The sequence below is a fragment of the Telopea speciosissima genome, chromosome 1 (assembly GCF_018873765.1).
Source record: "Telopea speciosissima isolate NSW1024214 ecotype Mountain lineage chromosome 1, Tspe_v1, whole genome shotgun sequence".
NCBI lineage: Eukaryota > Viridiplantae > Streptophyta > Magnoliopsida > Proteales > Proteaceae > Telopea > Telopea speciosissima.
In genome coordinates this window covers 8,905,498-8,926,891 of record NC_057916.1, presented here as the reverse complement: position 1 = coordinate 8,926,891, position 21,394 = coordinate 8,905,498, and the positions used below count along the sequence as shown (strand labels likewise).

The following is a 21,394-nucleotide window of genomic DNA, read 5'->3' as shown; positions in this document are numbered from 1 at the left end:
TGGAAGCAATTGATGACTGCTTACAAATGCCCGAAGGGTAGACAGCTCTTGCACCCACAACAAAAAAGAGAACACCCATAGGATGCCAGACTAATGTAACTACAAGCCCAACCTATATTAAAACCTAAACTTACGTGTAGGCCTCCACATGAGAACATATTGATCCAACCAGTCTAATGCAACTGCATTCAGAAGAATAAATCCTCATGGGGCTACACTTTCATTTCAAATTACATTACACTCTCTCATTCTTCTGCACTCAATAAATCTAAAACAAAGGGATGAAGTAGGATTTCAACATCATACCTTTCCACTGGCTGTCACACGTTCACCATTGTTTAACTTGATGTACTTTTTACCCCTCTGTAATCAACATAAAAAAAACACAACATGATTCCAGAAAAAATTTTAAAATAAAAAGAATAATAGGAAATAAACATTTGATTCTTGAAAATACCTTATCCCAATGATACACAGATTTTTGTTTCTGCATTCCACTATCATCATCTGCAACTAAATCAAGGACAGCAGATTCCAACCTATAGATATAGATGGAATCAGTAGATGCAAATTTCAGGAAAAAAAAACTTAGTAGTTTTAAAATCAAAAGAATAGCAGACACAGAAGGCAAAATCAAAAGAATATCAGACACAAATCACAAACTCCATGTCCTAAGCAGTGCATTAAAAGCAGCAATGTTATGTTAAAGCATTTTGGCCTCCCAAATTATCAACTAGACGATTACATGTACAACATAGTTGACTAAATTTCAAATAACATTTACCAAGTTTTCATCCCTATATATTTTTACAACTGCAAGTGACTAAGTAAAACTGAAGCAGGGCCACATATAATATTAAGCTTGTCAAAAACCTAAATGAAATGAACATTCACCAACTCTGGAACAAATCCCCTTCAGATTCCAATTCTCTAATGTAAAGTGGGAGCAACACCCATGCGATTGACTTAATGATTAGCAATAGTCAACCAGGCACCATAAATTTGTTACAATATCAAGACCTTGCAATCAGATTAGAGAGAAAAAGAGAGAGAGAGAGAAAAAAAAAAAAAAAAAAGAGGAGAAGAAGAAGCAAACTATCCAAGAGGATAGGACAGCCTGCAGCTTGAACAGAATCCATAGCCACATACCCTCCCCCTTGTATTTATAATATCGCAACATGAAGAAAGAGATACAAGAACCATACTACCCCTGTTCATGTCACTGTTCGCGTGAACAGTGTCACAGCCCATAAGACCAAAATACCCCTAGAAACTCAATACTCCCCCTCAAGCTGGAGCATATACATCACCCATTCTCAGCTTGTTACAACAAGTACGAAAACTAGGAGCAAACAAGGACTTTGTGAAAACACATCAGCTAGCTGATCTGACAAAGGAACAAAAGGAGTCTCGATCAGCTTCTTCAAGACTACACCCCGAACAAAGTGACAATCCACTCCTCTCGTGAAAAACAGGATTACTAGCAATGTAGACAGCTGCATGATTGTCACAATAAATCTTCATAAGTGTTGGCACAGGAAAACCCATCTCAAGAAAATGAATTAAATAATGATGACTTACCAGTCATATGGGCCGAAGCCCCTGAATCAATAATCCAGGGTATAGAAGTGGTGGTAAGGAAAGCAGGTGTACCTGCATGAGCTAAAGTAGCAACGGAAGTGGAAGCCCTAGAAGATGTAGAAGTAGATGTCGCAAGACTCTGTATTCGGCACATCAATTGATGAACCTCATCACAAAGCATAGTTATCAAGGCGGGAAGGCGACCATGGCAATTTAGAAGGTCAAAAATCAAGGCGACACTGCCATGGCGGCATGGCGCCCGCCTAGGCGACCAAGGAGCCTGGACACCATGGCGTCGCCTTGATAACTATGTCACGAAGGATGGAAGAAGAATCTCCTGAAGATGGAACAGATTTAGTGTCACCAGAGGTCACAACATCAGAACCATCATTAGGCGTTGCATGATTGGCCAAATGTTGAGCCCATTCTAGCTTTCCATACTTGGCCCAGCAAGTCTCAATTGCATGATTGGGTTTTCCAAAATAAGAGCATTGTCTATTAGCATGATCAATATGCTGCCCACCCGAACTGCAGCTACCATAACCACAACCTCCCCTTGAACCACGGCCTCGACCAATAGTGAATGCAGAATTTTCTTTAGTGTTGGAATCAAACTTGGAAGGGGAAGCAATACGCTGAAGTTTGGAAAAGGTGTCATAGAGAATAGGAACTGACTCACCAACAAGCAAATGACCCTTTACGACCTTTAGATTAGAGTTCAGACCAACAAGAAATATAGAGACAAAACACTCATTCTGTTGGGCTTTAAGCTCCTCAATGTCTATAGCAAGTGGCTGAAACACATTCAGCTCTTCAACCATACCTTTGAAAGTATTGTAGTAATCTTGTAGAGACTTGTCAGATTGTTGAAATTGGAACAGCTTCTCATACAGGTCATAGATTCGAGTCATACTCTTCTCTTGAGAATATGTCTTCTTCAAATCATCCCACACTCCCTTTACAGTAGTCTGAAACATGAAATTGGCAGCAATTGACATTGTCCTTGACCCATTCATCATAATCTTTAGAATCAGATGCAGGAGGGCTTGAAGTAATATAACGGAGCTTATCCTTATCCATGATGTAAACCCGAACAGCTTGAGCCTAAAGCAGGTAATTGGAGCTCCCTTTGAGCTTGATAGAAGTAATATGGACATTAACATAGTCCATAGTATTCTTGTTCTCAGCCATGTCACAAGAAAAATATTAAACCCAAAAAATCAATAGCAGAGAGGGTTATGAAAACCCAAAAATCAATTCGGATTGAAAAGGAACAGGAGCAGTCCAAAAGCACCAAAAAAAAAGACTGGAATACACAACCAGCAATGGGGAAGGCTTCACCACTATTAAGGAATGCTAGAAAACCAACCAGGAAGAAATCGATTTGTTTGGATGATGGAGCACCAAGTGCCCACACCCGTAGGAAGAAGAAGTCCTGACACTAGGGCTTAGTTTGGGAGCCATAGTTTAGGTTTGCATTCTAGTATTTTCCATTCCATACTTAGTTTATTTTCTGTTTTTTAATTGAACCGGTTCAAATTGGTTGCACCCAATTGGTTCAATTGGTTCAATTTAAATTATTTAGTTAAGTGTCTTTTAGTTTAAGTTAGTAGGGTCAATTAGGTCTTTTCAATATTTTAAGTTATTAGCTTTTAATTATAGCCTTTCCCTTCCACGATTTATGAAGGATTCAATTTGTATTAGGATTTGACCATTGGCCTTATTATAAATAAAGGTAAATCGTGGGAGGCTCCCCCACAGTTGAATATTTGAAAGAAAAAAACAGAATTGTTGGCTGCCGATTGTTGTTGCTACTGCTCCTTGAGTGTTTGCCTTGTGGTTCTATCAAGGAAGAAGGGCAGGTGGATCTCTTGTGACTCTTCACGCCGTGACGGTTGGGAGGTTATTCTCTGAAGGTGGTTCTATCCTTCAACCCTGTTCAAGCTGCTGCCAATGGATTTCTGCTGCAACTTGTTCACCAATTTCTCCTTCTAATCCTCAATTCCCCCCCCCCAATCGATCCCCTTTATTTTTGTGTTTGAATTCCATTAAACCTAATTCCATTAAACCCTAGATCTTGCTGCCCAACCGTATTTGACCATCAGAATTTCTTCAAATTCAAACCACAGCCTCCATACTACATCCCCTCCATTCGATCCAACTTGCAGCCCCATCCTTTCACTCCAACCCTAGTTTGCCTTGTCTCTGTGAAACCCAAAAAAAAACCCTAAATTCCAGAATTAGTACTTTCAGCCAATAAAAACCTCCCATATTTGGATCAAACCTTCCCCTCCCTACCTGGAAAATTCGTTCCCAACCCTAACCCTAAAATCCCATTAAAAACCCTAGTTTTAGCCTAAGTTCTAAAACCCAAAACCCTAACCCTAATTTTCTAAAATTATTTTTTTAGTTAAACATCATCCAAACCTACATTAATAGCTTCTCCTAGACCTGCCCATCAATACCCTATAAAATTCATCTCCATATTCATAAACCTAACCCTAGATTTGACCTAAAAGTGCAATTCTGTCCTACTGAGACTGCAGAACCAGCAGCCCCTTAATTACTTTGTTATTAGATCCTTGATAATCGGCCTCTAGTAGAATCTCTCCCTATCTAGAGCTCAATTACAGGATTTTGGTGAAGTAGCCACAATCGATGTCAGAAGTAGTGCAGAAACATGAAGACCAGAATAGAGTCAGCAACCAGGAGCCACGAGCCCATAAGCTTCATAAAAAGAACACCAAAACCAGCAGCACAAGAGAGATCAATTTTATCAGGGTTTTGCTTGAGATCGATACATCAAGGTTGGATATGAATTCAATGTAGACTTCAATCAGCAGCATTATACTCGAGTAGAAACAGGTACAGGGCACTACATATATGAGAGGAGTGATTACTTCTTACTAGATGCAGCATTAGGTGGCTGCACACCACAAGGTGAGAATCGGAAAAAAGAAACCAGTAGAGAATGATTGAAAAAAGTCCCAGATCTGATTACAAGTGCTCTGATATCATGTTACAATATCAAGACCTTGCAAACAGATTAGAGAGAGAGAGAGAAGAGAAGAAGAAGAAGCAAACTATCCAAGAGTAGAGGACAGCCTGCGGCTTGAACAGAATCCATAGTCGCATACCCTCCCCCTTATATTTATAATATCGCAACATGAAGGAAGAAAGAGATACAAGGACTATACTACCGCTGTTCACGACACTGTTCACATCATTGTTCACGTAGTCACAGCCCATAAGACCAAAATATCCCCAGAAACTCATTAAAATTGAACTTTAGCTGGATACGATCAATATGGCATTGACTAAACGTGACTATCTACAAGTTATTGGCCTGGGAACACATTACCTATACTGGTCCTACATCCTAAGAGTATGCCTAACTTTTTTGTATTTCTACTTCCAACCTAATGAGAACACCAAAGATACACCCACAAGATCATCTTAATTGGCTTGAATAAGTATTTGATGACAAGGCACAAAACATTGAAACACAACCCACCAAACCTAAAAAACCAGAACAAAGCTACCATCAAATTACCCCCAAAAAACCAACCAAACCTATCAACCCGAATTTTAAAAAAAGAAAAAAGGGCCCAACTTTACCTCTAGGGAAAGACAGCCCCCTCTTTTAGAAACCAACCAACCCCCCCCCCCCCCAGGGGGAGGCAAAGAGCAAAGGCATTTCCCACAATTAAAGGAATGGTTCATACAGAAGTATCAGAAAATAGCCAACCAATTACAACACTATATTCAGAAATTGTTGGATTAACTTTTATATTTATTTCTTTCCATTATTCTTCTTAGCTTCTGAGAGAAAAGAAAACAGGTGATTGAATCCAAAAATCAAATTGGTAGAATAGAAGAGTAGGAGAAGCTCCCAGAGATCATGAATGGGGAAATGGGAATGTAGAGGCATGGATTTCTAATTAATAAAACATGAATAGAGAACAGAAGAGCCAGAAAAGAGGATGAAAGAAAAATAGCTAGCTTATAGTTCAGATATCGTTCTACAGGCAGTGGAACAGTGAAACAGGATTCATGTAGCCAACCCAGTAAGTTGGGACAAGGCCTAGAATAGTTTAGCCAGTTTATCTTTTACCTGCTTGATCCAAAGCCCTGGTTAGATCGTACTGAAAGTCCCGCCTCCAAATGCTGAAAGCAATACCAGAATATAAGAAAACTACTCATATTAACCTCACCAATATCTTCAAAATGGTAAACAGAAGGTCTACTTGAAGGACAAGTTAAGAAGAAACTGCAGATATACAAAATTACACCTAAAAATGTAGTCAATGAAACAAATAATTGTGGTAAATGGCCATAAACAAGAGAAGAAACAATCTGTGATATAATACAGGGCATAATTAACATTATTCATTAGGTGGAAAAAAGAAAGGATGATGAACCTACTTGATTTGTAGGTACAGAACTAATGAAGTACTCCTCATCTTTAAAGCTCTTTGCCTTTCTTTTAGAACCCCGATCTTCTTTGAGGATTCAAAAACATCGAAGTAGAGAATCAGGAAACAAGATAAGGCCTGATTATATAGCCATCTTCCAGTTTCAAAAGAGAGATTGATTGGGGAAGGGGGAGATAAAACACAACGCAATAGCTTTTGACAAAGATTGCTGAAGTAATTAACAAGTAATAGTGAACAATGTAAGAAAGAATGGAAATCCAATGGTAAGCAAATTAAGATGAAAATATGACCTCATGAGCTAATGGAAATCCTCAAAAAAAAAGGGGAGGGGGGGAAGGACAAAACCTTTTATCTTCTTGTCCTTTGAAACTGTTCTCTCCTCCTCCACTGAAAAAGAGCTTTCAGATTGACCTTCCTGCATTGAGTAGTATGTGACAGCAAAGAGTTTGTTAAGCTCCACATAAAGGGGAAAAAACTTACAAATCCAAATACATTTCCTGTATCAACTCAACAAATTTGATCCTGCATTTTTAATGATCTATTCTAATGCACCAAGATACCTGAGCTGTTTTATTTAAAGAAACCAAAATTTTTTACCATCCAAAAAAAAATCAGAAATAGTTACGGTAAAGTTGTTCTGATTACAGTAAGTCCACTTAAACAGTGATAAGGAGGTAGCATATACTATTCAAACACAAAAATAACTCAATACTTCTAGTATCAAGATGGGGAAAAAAAGAAAGGTTAGAAATCGAAAACAATACATATAATGGATAAATCTTCATTAAGAACAAAGAAACTGGAAGTGATGTATAAGAAGCTGAAGATAACATCAAAAGCAGCCAGTGTAAATGTATTATAAAACAAAACAAGTCGACTAACATTAGACCCTACCAGGAAAAAAATAATAATTGAGAGCATTTAGAAAAGAAACCACCAACTGCTCAGATGTGGACCGCTTTTCTGCATTAAGTATTTTAGATGATTCAGCAGAGTTTACTCAGCAAGAGAAATATGGCCTTTAGATCAAAGAGGTAAAGACTATATGGGAAGGATTAATCCACAATGTGCAATATGAGAAGTCTCAGTTGGAGATCAGGACATCATGTCCAGAACAGAGGTGCCATATCTCATTGGTTACTAAAATGCAGGGGAGTTTGACAAGAGAAAATCCTATCAAACCCTTTGTAGGGAGCTCCAGATAGGATTTGAAGACCACTAGGTGACTAGCATACTCCAAATTTTAAATGGGAATACAAATTCAATTAGATGGGATTGACCAATTTACACATATGCCAGCCAATCCAGTAAAAAAACACTCAAAATTCCAGTGAATAGCATGCTCCACTGTTTATTACAGCTCTGACCAGTTCCCTATAATCCTGATCCAGATTGAGCTATCTGGATTAGGATCAGGTGAGCCTTCAAACCAAGCTCACAAAAATACAAGATTAAAGAAGCCCAACCATTAGCTGTATGACAGGTATTCTAACTCAATTACTCTTGTCAGCATGGTTTGAAGGCTTACTATAGTAATTACTATGTTCCCTTGTTGCATGTCGAGTTAGGCTCACTAATATAGTGAACTAAAACAGAGGGAAAACAAAGACACTGAAAGCCAACCCTCTTCCCTGATATTGAAATACAGCTAACCACGAGTTTTAGTGTGTTGGGGAAAAGCAACTTACCCAAAACACTCAATGGATGGAACAAATGTAAGACAGAACTAAAAAACAAAAAAAAGGAAAAGGAACTCAACATATAAAGGGTCCAGTTTCTCTCGATGGACACATCTCAGAAAAAAAGGGTTCCACATGACAGGCCAAATGGGGCTGAAATTGTGGACAGGTAGGCCCCAAAGATCCCCTGCTCACAAGCTGAGCTTCAGCTTAAAAGGAGTTAGCCTACTGGCAAGCCCAAGCATTGAAAAATTTAAGGCTCGGACTACTGCACGATGCATGGAAAGATCTACCTTTGATGCCTGATTGATAGAGCGTTGGTGATGAACCAAGTTGATGATCCCTTCATGAACAGATCTTTTCTTCTTCATGACATCAACCCATTGGCTGGCAGGACCCTGCAAATTCATATGATAATCTTAATGTAAATCAGTGGCGCAGGGATAAAGATCTCACATAAGCCAGCAATTTAGAGGATAATCCTATATAAAATTAATGAAGGGAGAAAAGAATGCCCTCAAAAAGAAAATTATCAGCAAAAAAGGGAGTCCACATCATTTGGGGATGGAAACTCTACACAGACCAAGGATTATACGAGTGGTGAGGTGAGAACATGAGCTTGCACCCATTTGTAAGTACATTATTCATTTCCTTCTACTGTGGGACCAAAGTATATATAACCATGTACTACCACTTTCAGATTCTGGAGCCTATTTCAGAAAAATTTAATGTGGTTATCTAAAGTTTACTATTGCACTGGTTAGGCATGCTAACGTTTTGAGCACCAATCATGGAACTAGATTGTTTTCTTCACAATTTCCATGAAAAAGCACTTGGCTTAGCTCACCTCCTCGTAAAATTTGCATAACCATGCTTCACTCTAAAATTAATGTCTTTTGCTTGGCATCTTGGTATAAGACACTCATTATAGATCATCCTGTGTATGGGGAACACTTCTTAAATATTTTCTACTTCTTAATAACTTGCTACCTTTTACTTTCAGTGGGCACGTGGAAGGAAATACAGAAGTATCACTTCTTGATATCTTTCAAAGGGGTTATGGTGTTAACACAATTTCTATGATACAGTCCAAAACAAATTGAATTAAGTTGTCTAAAATATAGGGTATAGACTTAAATAAAGAGACACCAAACCCAATGAAGTCATCTCTTCATTAAATATCTATGTTGATGAATAAATTTGACACCCAATTTTGTATCTGAAGTGTTTTAGAAGGTTTACTATGTTGGTTATCGTTAGTTCTAGGTATGTTACAAATAAACTAGTAAAGGGAAACTCAAATCATTGGTACAAACAAAGGAAAATTTTGTCCTAGATGATAAATTCAAAGTCACTTAAATGGATAAGATATGCAAGGGTCAGGAATTCCAGTTACTTTTCATAGAAATAAAATTTTATATTATTTTCCAACCCCAAGAAACAAAGGCATACTACAAAGCCTTTATTTGGAACATTAAGGGTTATTTTGGCCACAAGAATAGGGGACATGCCTTGATACAAGACTGGTTTAGCATAATCAATGGTGAGGAACTAGAATACTAGAATAGTTATCTACATATCTAATATAATCTTTCCTTTTATTCTTCTTTTTCTTCTTCTTTTAGAGGGGGATGAATATCTCCTAAAATAAGTTAACTTCAGAATATGGTTGAAGTAATCAATAAGGCTTGAAGTCTTGAAGATGCATCTATTGTTTCATCAGTATAATACTATGAATCAGAAAGCAAAAGAGTTAAAATATGTGCCAGAAACAGCTATATAATCCAAAAGCAAATAAGCAACTATAGATGGGCATCAAATAAACAAGAAACCATCCAAAGCATCTCAAGGTACAAGAAACCTTATGAAGAAAATTACTTGTAGGTGCTTCGATTTAGCAGCTTCACCTTCTGCTTCCAAAATGGTCTGCTTTGGTCTAGAAGCAACCACCAATCAAATAATCATACATTAGCTATTATATAAGAATATAATTGCACAAAAGCTCTAAAAAAAAAAAACTGGAAGCAGACATAACAATACCAAAAAGACTTTAGATAAGAAAAGCATAATTTAGAAGAGAATGCATATTAATTCAGGCTGCAAAAAAGACCATCCAGATATTTAGCTGACAGAGCACTCACCTGAAAGTTTTCAAGCGTTCAGAGAAGGCCAGCGCTGTCAACTCACTGCCTCCTAAAACATTTTTAAAAATTGGATGCAGTCCTTCACGAGGCAGAACCTTCGCTCTTCTAATGGACTCCTTTGAGGGTAAAGGCTTTGTCTTTGAATATAAGCGAAATGCATTATTACAAGCTTTTTGCAAAGTAACCAGTTCTGTGCATGAATCAATAACTTCCCGAACTCTATCCGAAACAAGATCTATAACTGTCTGGGGAAAACGCCCAAAAACTGTTTCACCATTCGCAACTGCTTGGTCAATTTTGGATAATACTCTATCCATGTCTTGAAGAACCTCCTCCTCAGTAGGAGCAGGTCTAACTGGCTTCGAGAGGAAGAGATGAAGATCTAAAAGGTAAGGCAAATCTTCTGATGTGACAAAAGAGAACGCCATCCCAGTCCGACCTGCTCGAGCAGCCCGCCCCACTCTATGGACAAAAAGTTTAGGTTTTGAAGAAAAGTCCCAGTTGATAACATTATCAAGCAACGGGATATCAATACCTCTGGCTGCAACATCTGTCACAATTAGAAACATTGTCTTTCTTGCCCTAAACTTTGATATATGAATCTTTCGAGCATCTTGATCCATATCACCATAACATACAGAAGGCTCAATACCCTCTTCTCTAAAAAGAATATTCAGAAACTCCACATGATGCTTTGTAGAAACAAAAATCAAAGTCTGCTGATCAGAACTGATATGTTCCCTAATCAAATACAAGAGTGCAGCCACTTTTTCTTCCTGCCGTAAAGTAAAAAAGGCAAGCTTCAGGTCAGGGCTAATTCTTGTCTCCAAATCAAGCCGTACAAGTTGAGGATCTCGCAATCCCGCTTTGGCAAACTCAGCAAGAGCGCTAGGTAATGTTGCACTGAAAAGCAATGTCTGACGGGTTTCACTCAGCTGTCCAAGGATTTTATGCAACTGCTCAGCAAAGCCCATGCCAAAGAGGGAGTCAGCTTCATCGAACACCACGTATTCCACAATACGCAATGACATATCATCAACCTCAGACAAATGATGCATGAGCCTACCAGGAGTTGCAATAATGATATCAGGATTCTGTGCTAATTCTTCAAACTGGCTTTCCATGCTGTCACCGCCAACCAATAAACTAATACGAAGATCTATGTAAAGAAGATAATCAAAATTTCGAATGATTTTCCACTGAGACTACTAATAAGGAAATAGTATTGTATCTTTATTGACAATGAAATCAAAACATAAAAAAACAAATTATACAGAAGTTTCAAGCAGGACCGGAAAACCACCAACACAGACAAACAGAGTTCTCTTCTTCAACCATATTAATTATCTGAAGTGAGTGAAATGAGAGAACATTTCACAAGCTTTTCGGTTCAGCCCACATTTAAGAAAAAGAATAGCGTCTCTCTAGGTGAGCTCAGATTATAAACAAGACGATATCTGAGAGACAAAAATGGATAAATGGCGATCTTCAATGAGTGGACTATTTCTTTTTAGGTTAAATTTCTTCAGCAAAATGGCACTTCACCGCTACAAAAAGGTTAGATAGGAATTCCCCAAAGCAAAACCAAATTTTTTCAACCCATGAACAGGTAATTACTAGTGTTAACAGTCAAACCCTCTCCAAATAAGCTGAATCACTGATTGGACAGTGGCACAAGGGATAGAATGAAAATTGTGCACCTAGACAAGCCGATAATGTTTTTGAAAGTACTGTTTAGGACTTGTGAAATGTTGATTATCACAGATTTGCATTGAAACCAAGAGCAGAATATTACGTTCTCCAATAGTTTCTTTCACCTTGAGTTGATTAATAGCTTCCATTATCATTACCATAAGAAAACTCCATCCATCTGAAGCTTTAGACAGCATATTAGGTTTTCCAAGAGTTTTTTTTCTCAAGCAGGTTTGACAGTGAAGTAGCTTCAAAAATCGTTCCAAAGTGGAAAAATAATAATAATAATAATAATAAGATAATGTTTTGCAAAGAACAACTGAACATTCCCGATAACTAACCTGTAAATCGACCAAGCTCTTTGGTGAACTTCAAAGTCTGAAGAGCCAAGTCTCTAGTGGGAGAAAGAATGAGAGCCCTAACCCCACCTTGAGGGACATGCTGCTTTAACCGCTCGAGCATCGGTACAAGGAAAGCTGCAGTTTTACCAGAGCCAGTCCTGGCCATAGCAACAACGTCTGCACCGGCGAGTATGAGTGGCATGGTCTTCCGCTGTATGGGCGTGGGGACCCTATAACCCTTGCGTTTGATGCCTCGGAAGACATTAGGACTTAGGCCCAGAGATTCGAATCCCCCAGACTTGGCTTTCTTCTTCTGCTTCTCCCTTCTTTTCAGTTCTGCTTTGGAGCTAACACGAATATTTTCTTCCTCCGCCATGAGCAAGATTGGATAACTTCTGCTTGAATCGTGCAGTGGACGGCGAGGGCTTGATGGCTTGAGTTCAATGGGGAGCTATGCAATAAAGATATAAATCTGCTCCATTGCGGGTTTAGAATCTTGAATCTCAGGAGTTGTAAGACGAGACGACGAGAACGAACCCTTCTTACCCTTGGGCTCAGGAGCAATTCTCTCTTCAGTCTCTGCTCCAAGTTTTAGGTGTTGTTTGGATACATTGATAAACATACACTACGCTTACTAATAAACTGGATCATGGATTCTTATACCATTCTATACAAAAGTGTCCAATTTTCTCAAATACAGAAATTCGTAATTTCTTCCAATCTACGGTATACTTCTCCAATACGAAAGTTTCTAACTTCCTCCCCAACTCGTACTCCGACTTTCGATGCTCAGCAGAAGCTCAAGCTGGAAAATATAGCGTTACTCCAATGTACGACACACTCTCTCTCTCTCTCGTCATCTCGACTCGTTGAAGCGATTAAAGAACGACCTCCACCAGATCATTATAGGAAGCAGATATTGGAACCCTGTAATGGTCGATTATACCTACAGCAGCAAAGGAGGGTAGTGGGAAAAGCTAATTGTCACTCAAGAAGGTTACAAAAGAGCTGTAACCTAATTTGAGTGATTTAAAATGCTCATGATATTAAAAATATGATTGGTCAAAACAATTACAGAAAAGGGCAATTACTATCACTATCCTACACTTAGCCTATATTTACTGGAACTACCCTGTATTAAATTTCTTTTCTGAAATTACTTTACTTTTAAACTTTTACATCTTCTTCTACCCTCATGTTATACTCAGATTGCCCTTCTTTTTCACGTAGTGACCTACTAATCTATTCAACCTACCATTCTTCTTCTGTTTTTTACTATTTTCATTAAAATAGTAAAAAATGAAAGCTCCCACCCGCTTCTTCTCTCTCCCTTTCTTTACTCCATTAGTTTTTTTTTTCTTCAAATTTTCTATTTAATTATTTTTTTATTCAACATTTCATCCTCATCGTTCTTCTTCGAACTGATTGACCTGATCCTCATCGTGATCCCTTTCTTCTCCTTTGTCTCCGTTATAGGTGCGTTCCCTTCTCTGAAACCGATCTATCTTTCATGGATTCTCAATTGAAATCACCAAGAAGGTAGAGACAATCCGATGATTGATCATGTGTTGTTCTATCCCATGGTTACGAGGTTGATGAGAGTTGAAGATGGTCATGTAGAGATCAATTGTAATGGAGAGGGAGGGGTTGCCTTCTGCTTCTGCAAATATGAAGAGGGAGAAGAAGAGTGACGATTCAAGAATCGCATTGTAGGTTAATAAAAAATAAAAAACATGGAAAGGTAAATTGAATAAAGAGAGGAAGAGAGATAATAAGTGGGATGCTTTGAAGAGAGTCGATATGTTCCATGGTTTTAGTACACGGTATCGGTAACCTACAAACCGATATGATTTAGATACGATATCGGCCTGGATCGATTATATCAAACAAAATTACCCCTGAATCTCCTTAAAAAAAATGAGTTTTCTGACCATTTTATCCCTTGTCCGTACCATGCTACCGATACGATATCGACATGGTATCGGTGACTATCAAAATCGGTACGTATCGTCCGATACAAACGATATGATACCGACTCTTAGAACCATGATCTATTCGAAGAAGAACGATGACAATGAAATGTTGAATAAAAAATTAATTAAATAGAAGAATTGAAGGAAGAAAAACGAATGGAATAAAAAATGGGAGAGAGAAAAAGCGGGTTGGTGCTTTTATTTTTTACTATTTTAATGACAAAATAGTAAAAAGTAGAAGAAAAATGGTAGGTTAAATAGATTAGCAAGTTAAAGGTGAAAATGAAGGGCAATCTGATTATTTAAAAACATGAGAGTAGAAGGAGATGTAAAAGTTTATAAGTAGGGTAGTTTCAGGAAAAGAAGTTTAAAGTAGGGTAAAGACCGCCTTACCCCCGTTCGGACAGGGGTACGTAGGGTACATGGTTTTTTCATGTATCACTGTGTCTGGGACGCACACGACAGTAAGGATAGCTCAACAGTAGAGGACCTCGACGTAGGCCAAAGGTGATGGTATTAGGGTGTCTCATTCTAAACGACAGACATAAACTTCTTTTGATTGCAATTGACAACATGTTTCTCTACTTCAACGGTTGTTGGGGTGAAGCCCTTGTACTTTAGTTGGGTCTTCCTTTTGTATCACCTTTCATGTTGGCCTTCATCACATTGTCTTCCATTTTTACTACCATGTACTAAATAGATGATGCTCTCTCTCAACTAACTACCTAGTTATTGAGCTATCCACTGTACGAGATCCAGCTTCTTCAAACTTACTTTGAGTCTTATTGTTTTTGTTATGTATATAAATATGAGAATGTTATTGCCTACTCTATTTCTCCATTTGTTACTCTCATCAGGGTTCTTGGGAGTCCTCATTTCCCGAGGATTGATCTCTTTAAGTTTGTATGTAAATTTTGGGAAAATGTTCTTTGCACTGTGGGTGCAAGATGCTTCCAAACACATGGGGATGGGTGAAATGATCACTCTGCCCCCCAAATGAATAAATGACCATTGCATACTATCCCCATGTATCTGGACGCAGCATGGTCCCTCTCCCGGGCAGTGAACATTGCCCCATAAATTTTTTCCAAGTGAAAGCCTAATAAATTTGGTAATAGGAGTGAATGAGAAAGTAGTATTGTAGTAGAAGTAGAAGAGTTCTACCAAAAAAAGTGTATTATACGTACTTCTACCCCCCCCCCCCCCCCCACAAAAAAAGGTAGAGTATACGATAGAGAAAAACCACGTGATTGCATTAATGCATTTAAAAGTAGTATATATCGATAATGGAGAGAGCGAGAGCGAGTCCTTTGACCCACCATCGCCCACAGCTCAGGGCGTATAAATAAAACAGGAAAATGGACGGCATGCCCACCACCCTCCCTCCTCCCCCCCTCGCGGTCGCTCATTCTGCTGGGGATGACGGAGAGGCTCAACCTCAACCAACAACAGAAACAGTAGTTCTGGAATCTGAAACCATGAGTGGCTCCTGGGATCCTCATGCTCTCTTCAGCGGTGGTGGAATCAGGTCTTCTTTCTTTCTTTCTTTTTCTATCTCATGATCAAAGACGATCAATTTGTTGTTCCGATTTAGGATCAAAATCGACCCTGTTACTTAGATTTGATTTTCATTGATGGTTCATCATCGGTTCTTGTTGAGATCTCTACTGTGATAATTTCCCCCACCCCTCTGAGTTAGGATTGAAATCTGGCCTTTTTCCCTTTTATTTGTTTGGATTAGCTCCTTATACTATACCGTAGATGAAATTATAGAACTTAAGGTAAAGATCAACTTGCTACCTCTCCTTCAAGATGAGCTATTTGATCGCAACTTATTAGAATAGCTTCCTTATCACAGGATTTTTTGAAAGACATATAGCTTATTCCTTTGTAACAATCCATGTCAAGATATCGAGAATCGAAATAGCAGCTCCTAATTAAAAATTTAAAACAAAGTGGAATATGGAATAATAAGAAATAGGGAAATGACGGAGTTTATATGATTACAACATTGGTCTTTCTTAATCAGTATTGTATGCGTTTCTCTACAGATTACTGGTTCTGATGATTTGCACCAAAAAACTCATCCAATTTTGGAAGATGAAAATCTGATAGAATTAGAACTCATAATATCATAAAGTTCAGCACTATGAATATTAGAAGTAATGTTGTATTCAGGTTGCTTGGATACCTTTGCTACCTGATTTGTCTGGCGAATCCATTGGAATGATACACTGAACTAGTTCATATGACATCACCCGAACTGCCTAGACGCTTGTCTATAACTTACCAATCTGTAAAGTCTGTAACCAACAGTTTATTGCATTTTTCTTTTCCAAAAGAATATCCCCATTCAGAAAAAGTTATTGTTTGTTTCTGTTAAAGACTAGATGTTGGTTGTTGCTGATTTTTAGAGCAGTTGGTTCTTGCTAAGATGTATTCTTTGTTTCTTTTTTCTTCTTGCACTTAATACTTCAAGATAGAAATGAAATCCCATTACCTGTTCTTGTATGCCAAAGTTTGTCACTTCTATTACCAACAACCTACATCTTTGCTACCATCATTTTCGACGTGTTAGCCCAACTCTAATGAATAAACATTTGCAGTTCTATTTTAGCAATAGTCTACATATTGTTTTTAACTTTTCTACATAAATGCACTGTTTAAAAACCTAAAACCAGCTTAATTTAATGAACCCTTATCCCAGTTAACTATTCAACTCTATCTAGGGTCACAAGCCCCTAATTTGTAACATCATTAAGTCTTTTCTCTGTACAGCATCTTGTTTTTCTGCCTGTCTTTCCTCTTGTCTCGGTAGAGCCATCAATTTGAACCATGTTCTTTTTTTTTTTTTTGGGGGGGGGGGGGGGGTTGTACAGAGAGTGGTCTTCATTTGGTGTGACCAATAATTCAACTTCTCCTGGTCTCTGTCACCTTTTGATGCTATCCTATATTCACATAGATGCATTTGTTTCTATTATATAGTTGCAACCATAGTTGTCAAGGCGGCAAGGCAACCCAAGGCGGTAGAGAGGTGCCTAAGAGCTTAGGCGACAAGGCGCCCGCCTAGGCGTCACCTAGGCGGCCAAGGCACTCTCAAGTGTTATTTTTTATTTTTCCCCTTTTCTAACATTATTTAATGTGCTACAACTATTTTAGTATGCTACAATATATACCTTATATCATAAAAAATCAACACTAAGCCTCCTCAAGTCATAAAAAATCAACATTAAGTTAACTCAAGTCATCAAAATATTTACTTAAATGATATTTGGCATAAATAAGGGCCAATACCAGGTTCGATACCAATAAAACCAATGCAAGGCGCCCTGCAATAAGGCGGTTGTTGCCTAGGCCCCAGCAAAACCGCCTGGACGCCTAAGCGGCGCCTTGGCGATGCCTAGGCGACGCCTTGACAACTATGGTTGCAACTGATCCATCTCACCTGTGTATGCACTCTTTTGGTTTGTTATTTTTTATTTTCCAATTTTCTGTTGCTGTCTCACAAAAATTATCGTCTGTGACCTGAAGCACTTCTTTACTTCATCCATCTCTTAAATTTGAGCATGTCATCATCTTCAATATGTTAATCCTTTTGGATCCTTGAACCAAGAAGCAGAAAAATAATAACTATCAGTCCAAGGTGTCTCTTGGCCATCAATCTTAACCACTTATATTATCTTTACTAAATCTACTTAGAATATATGTTTCAAAAACCTTCTCCAAAACCAAACTCATTGATTTCATCTAGGGGTTGATTTTGCTGAACAATTATTCCAAGTAGTGGATGTTACATGGGACACTGAATTATTTTGTTCTCTTCGCAGCTTCCTCACTGGTAACCGAAGCAGAAGGTTCAGTTACGGGTATTCCAGTTTTAAGGGTAAAAGGGCATCAATGGAGGACTTTTACGAGACAAGAATTTCAGAAGTTGATGGCCAGATGGTTGCATTTTTTGGTGTTTTTGATGGTATGCGTCAAATCTTATTTTGTGATAATATCCATCAAATCCATTCAAGTGGAGACTATCCAGCTGATAATGGCCTAGTCTTTCTGTCTTTTAGTGGAGTGTAATCTGCCAGGAATTGGTCAGGTTTCTGCTTGAACCACCCTTTTTGACCTGGCCCTGCAAAACCTTTGTTTGACTTAATTTCCTGAGCAACTTGGTAATCATTGAATTCAGATGTGTTAAATGGTGGTTTCTGCCATACTCTACATTTTCCTCTCTCCCTCTCTCTTTCTGATCCATCCAACTCACAAGATTTCATGCAAGTTCAGTTCAGGATTTTAAAACACTGTCCTACGCTCTCTTCTTAAATTTGGATATCCTAATCCATTTTAGCTACACTATATGGTTTTGAATGGAGTTTAATGGCGAAACAGGATATGTGTAGCCGATCCAATTTGGCTATTTAGTTGGGATAAGATAAGGCTTAGTTGAATTTAGAGTAAATCTGATGTATTAGATTGAGTTGGCTTTTTGTACTTGGTTACCTATTTTTCTAAGGTGGTTTCTCCTTGTGATCCAATTTAGGTCATGGAGGTTCCAGAGCTGCAGAATACCTCAAGAACAATCTTTTCAAGAATGTGAGCAGTCATCCTGATTTCATCAAAGACACAAAGTCAGCCATTGGTCTGTGGTTGGTGAATTTTTAGTGATATCTGTGGACTGAATTACTTCTACCCTTTGTTGCTACTTGTGTCTTTTATTTAACAACACGAAGTTCGTGACTGCAGTTGAAGCATTTAAACAAACAGATACGGATTACCTCAATCAAGAAAAAGGCCAAACAAAAGATGCTGGCTCAACTGCATCAGCAGCTGTACTGCTAGGGGATCGGCTTCTTGTTGCAAATGTGGGAGATTCCAGGGTCGTTGCTTGTAGATCTGGTTCAGGTAAGCTGCCTTCATGAAGATGTGCTCTTATGTGAGAGTGGTAGATATATGTATATGGAGGAACTTGTTATTTCACATTTATGATTTATCCGAAAGAATGTAATCCGTTTATAGTTTGAAAAGAAAAAAATAAAGCATATAATTTTATGAGAAAACATTTGAAAGTAATCACTATTATGAATGGGTATGTTTGTGATAATGTCTGAGGCTGGAGGAACTTTTACCGTTGTCAAGGTGGGAGTGTTCTTTCAACAGACTCTTAAGCGTGGAAAATGGGATGGCTAACTATCTAGCTAAGCGGGGCCTGGAGGTCATTCATCCCAGACATTGTCTTCGGAGTAGCTTCCCTATTAAAGGAATTGGTCTTTGTAAGGGTGGTTTTCTTTGTTGTTTTTGTAAAGTAGCTGTGGTTTTGCTGCTTGTTGTGCTTTGGAGGGGGAATACTTTATCACACTATTAATGATGGAGTTTGCTAGGCTGGAAGGAAACAAACACTAGAAACCTGCTAGAAACCAGAATTGCAGTGAACTGAAAAACTATGAATATGGAAGGAACTAAATATGTTTAGAACTTGCAAACCACGAATCTGATGGGGCTGAAACTAATTTAGAATGGAGGTCTTAATGGGGTGACTATGTGGTTAAAATATCAAAGCAAGATCGTGGTGAGATTGGGAGAAACAAGCAAGGATAAAAAATGGAAACTAAAAATCCATAATTAGATGGGAAACAAAAGCAACAATAGGACTAAGAATAGAAAATAAAATAGAAGTTAGGAATCACCATTACAAGCCACGGCTGCCAGTATATGGTTGCTGGAATTTCTGCAGAACAATGAAGAAGAATGAAAGAAGATGAAGTAGAAGAAGAGAAGAAGAAGGGGATATGATCAAGGCTTTACCACCTATGGCCTGCGCGAAAGGCTTCACCACCAGTCCCAAACTAAGGATTCACCACCTTGGGTTGCATTTGCTTGATGCTTCACCACAAGAGCTACTCTTACCATCACCACCGAAGAGAAACATTCAATTGGACATTAGCCAAAATCAGTGGGCAGCGTGCTCCCCTCCTTTCTTTATTGTAGTTGATAGCTAAATCATAAAAATAGGAAACTCTTCTAAATAGAAGGAGATCCTTTACAATATGACAACTCTAAAAAATCAGAAAGTCTATGAAAAAGGAAACAACTAAAGAGCAATGCTAACTTGCCTTGAAGTAACTACCATTGCATCCTAGAAACTACATACTTAGTCCTGTATAGGCCTTAAATCCCTAATATTTGGGCTTATAGAATGGGACCATTACAATACGAAACTCAAAATTACTTTGCTCATGACCCATATAACCCATTGGGGACTTAAATTTGGGCCTAACTTAAAGAACAGGAGGCTCAACTTGACCCAAAAAACTGAACCAAAAATTCTTCTTCCAAGGGATGTGATCTGCATCAATCAATTGCAAAGTTTCAAAGGTACATGCCTCTTTTCAGTCAAAGCTAAATCATTGATAACATAGATTTTCACACACCATAAGGGCAGGTTGGTTTACCCAAAGATTTTGTGGGCACACTGCCCAACAAAAAAGAATGGAGCTCTTATCTGTGAGATACTGAAAATTTTAAGAATTACCATTACCACGAAGTCTAAGTTACAGCTTTAGAGATGTATGTTCTTGAGGAAGTTGAAGAATTTTCTTCAAATAATTGGCTGTTGGAAAGAATAATCTTAACAATGGAGAAATTTAAATTATTTTATCATCTACTTTTCTATTCAGACTTGCATTAGTGTGCGTTGCAGTATTTAATGAGTTTCTATTCAGACATGTGGTTTATATGTCAGATTTTTGCAAAATCACAATCACTATGCCTATAAAAGTTAATAAGGGTTATATCTTCTGGCCCCCAGCCTCCTCCATCTCTCTGTCTTTTATTTTTTTTTTTGGTTGGGGGGGGGGGGCGGGGAGTGGGGGAGGAGGTGGTGTCATCTTCCTTTCTAATAGGTACCAGTTGGTAGAAGTGGAAAACTTCACCTCCTCCATTGTTGGAGACCAAAGAATAAGGACTTTCTCATATCATCACACATTGATCAAAGCAAAGACCTGCATACACTGAGGCAGTAGCGGTCCTTATCTTAAATCAGTCCACGTGTTTGTTATATTTTATCTTTAAGATTTGACATTTAACAGAGCACTGACTGATGGAGAACCAAGAACTATAAACAGTCCAGGTCCATCTTACCAAACTCTTGAGTCGTCCAAGGAAGTCAAAGTTATGTCCTTCAAGACATTAAAGCAGAGTTAAGCCTTCACCAACCTCCCTATCCAACAGTCTCTTTGAAATCTGAGGTACAAGACCACAGACTGATGTAGCACAAAGGACTATAAACAAGAAAGGTATGCCTGATTGCCTGTAGGATATGAATCCACAACAATTATGAATAGTCAAGACAAAACTAGCATATATCAGAGGAGTTCCTTGTAATAATGAATTCAAAGGCTTGAAGCAATTAATAGCACAGGTGCTGGTGCAATAAAGGTAGGTTAGTGAACTGTTAAACCCTAAATGAGATTAGGATATAAAATTACGCGCACGGGTTTGCAAAGGATTCAGAATATTAAGATTAAATTATATTCCACAGAGGTCAATTTCCATGCA

The 21,394-nt window shown here is 38.2% G+C and overlaps 2 protein-coding genes across 2 annotated transcripts in view; one reads left to right on the top strand and one right to left on the bottom strand.

Moving 5' to 3' along the window:
• LOC122668584 (putative DEAD-box ATP-dependent RNA helicase 29) overlaps window positions 1–15,763 on the bottom strand; it is a 26,073-nt gene extending 10,310 nt beyond the window's left edge. The window contains exons 1-11 of the mRNA XM_043865131.1: window positions 15,647–15,763; window positions 13,918–13,924; window positions 11,874–12,248; window positions 9,838–10,999; window positions 9,575–9,632; window positions 7,990–8,094; window positions 6,363–6,432; window positions 6,007–6,083; window positions 5,696–5,748; window positions 458–539; window positions 307–363 (exon numbers count right to left, since the gene is read on the bottom strand). Of these exons, the coding sequence (XP_043721066.1) occupies window positions 307–363; window positions 458–539; window positions 5,696–5,748; window positions 6,007–6,083; window positions 6,363–6,432; window positions 7,990–8,094; window positions 9,575–9,632; window positions 9,838–10,999; window positions 11,874–12,248; window positions 13,918–13,924; window positions 15,647–15,748 (2,148 nt within the window). The 5' untranslated portion in view covers window positions 15,749–15,763. The remainder of the gene's footprint in view (window positions 1–306; window positions 364–457; window positions 540–5,695; window positions 5,749–6,006; window positions 6,084–6,362; window positions 6,433–7,989; window positions 8,095–9,574; window positions 9,633–9,837; window positions 11,000–11,873; window positions 12,249–13,917; window positions 13,925–15,646) is intronic.
• Window positions 15,210–21,394, top strand: part of LOC122668591 (probable protein phosphatase 2C 11) — a 19,246-nt gene continuing 13,061 nt past the window's right edge. The window contains exons 1-4 of the mRNA XM_043865137.1: window positions 15,210–15,374; window positions 17,674–17,816; window positions 18,381–18,479; window positions 18,584–18,742. Coding sequence (XP_043721072.1) covers window positions 15,214–15,374; window positions 17,674–17,816; window positions 18,381–18,479; window positions 18,584–18,742 — 562 coding nt within the window. The 5' untranslated portion in view covers window positions 15,210–15,213. The remainder of the gene's footprint in view (window positions 15,375–17,673; window positions 17,817–18,380; window positions 18,480–18,583; window positions 18,743–21,394) is intronic.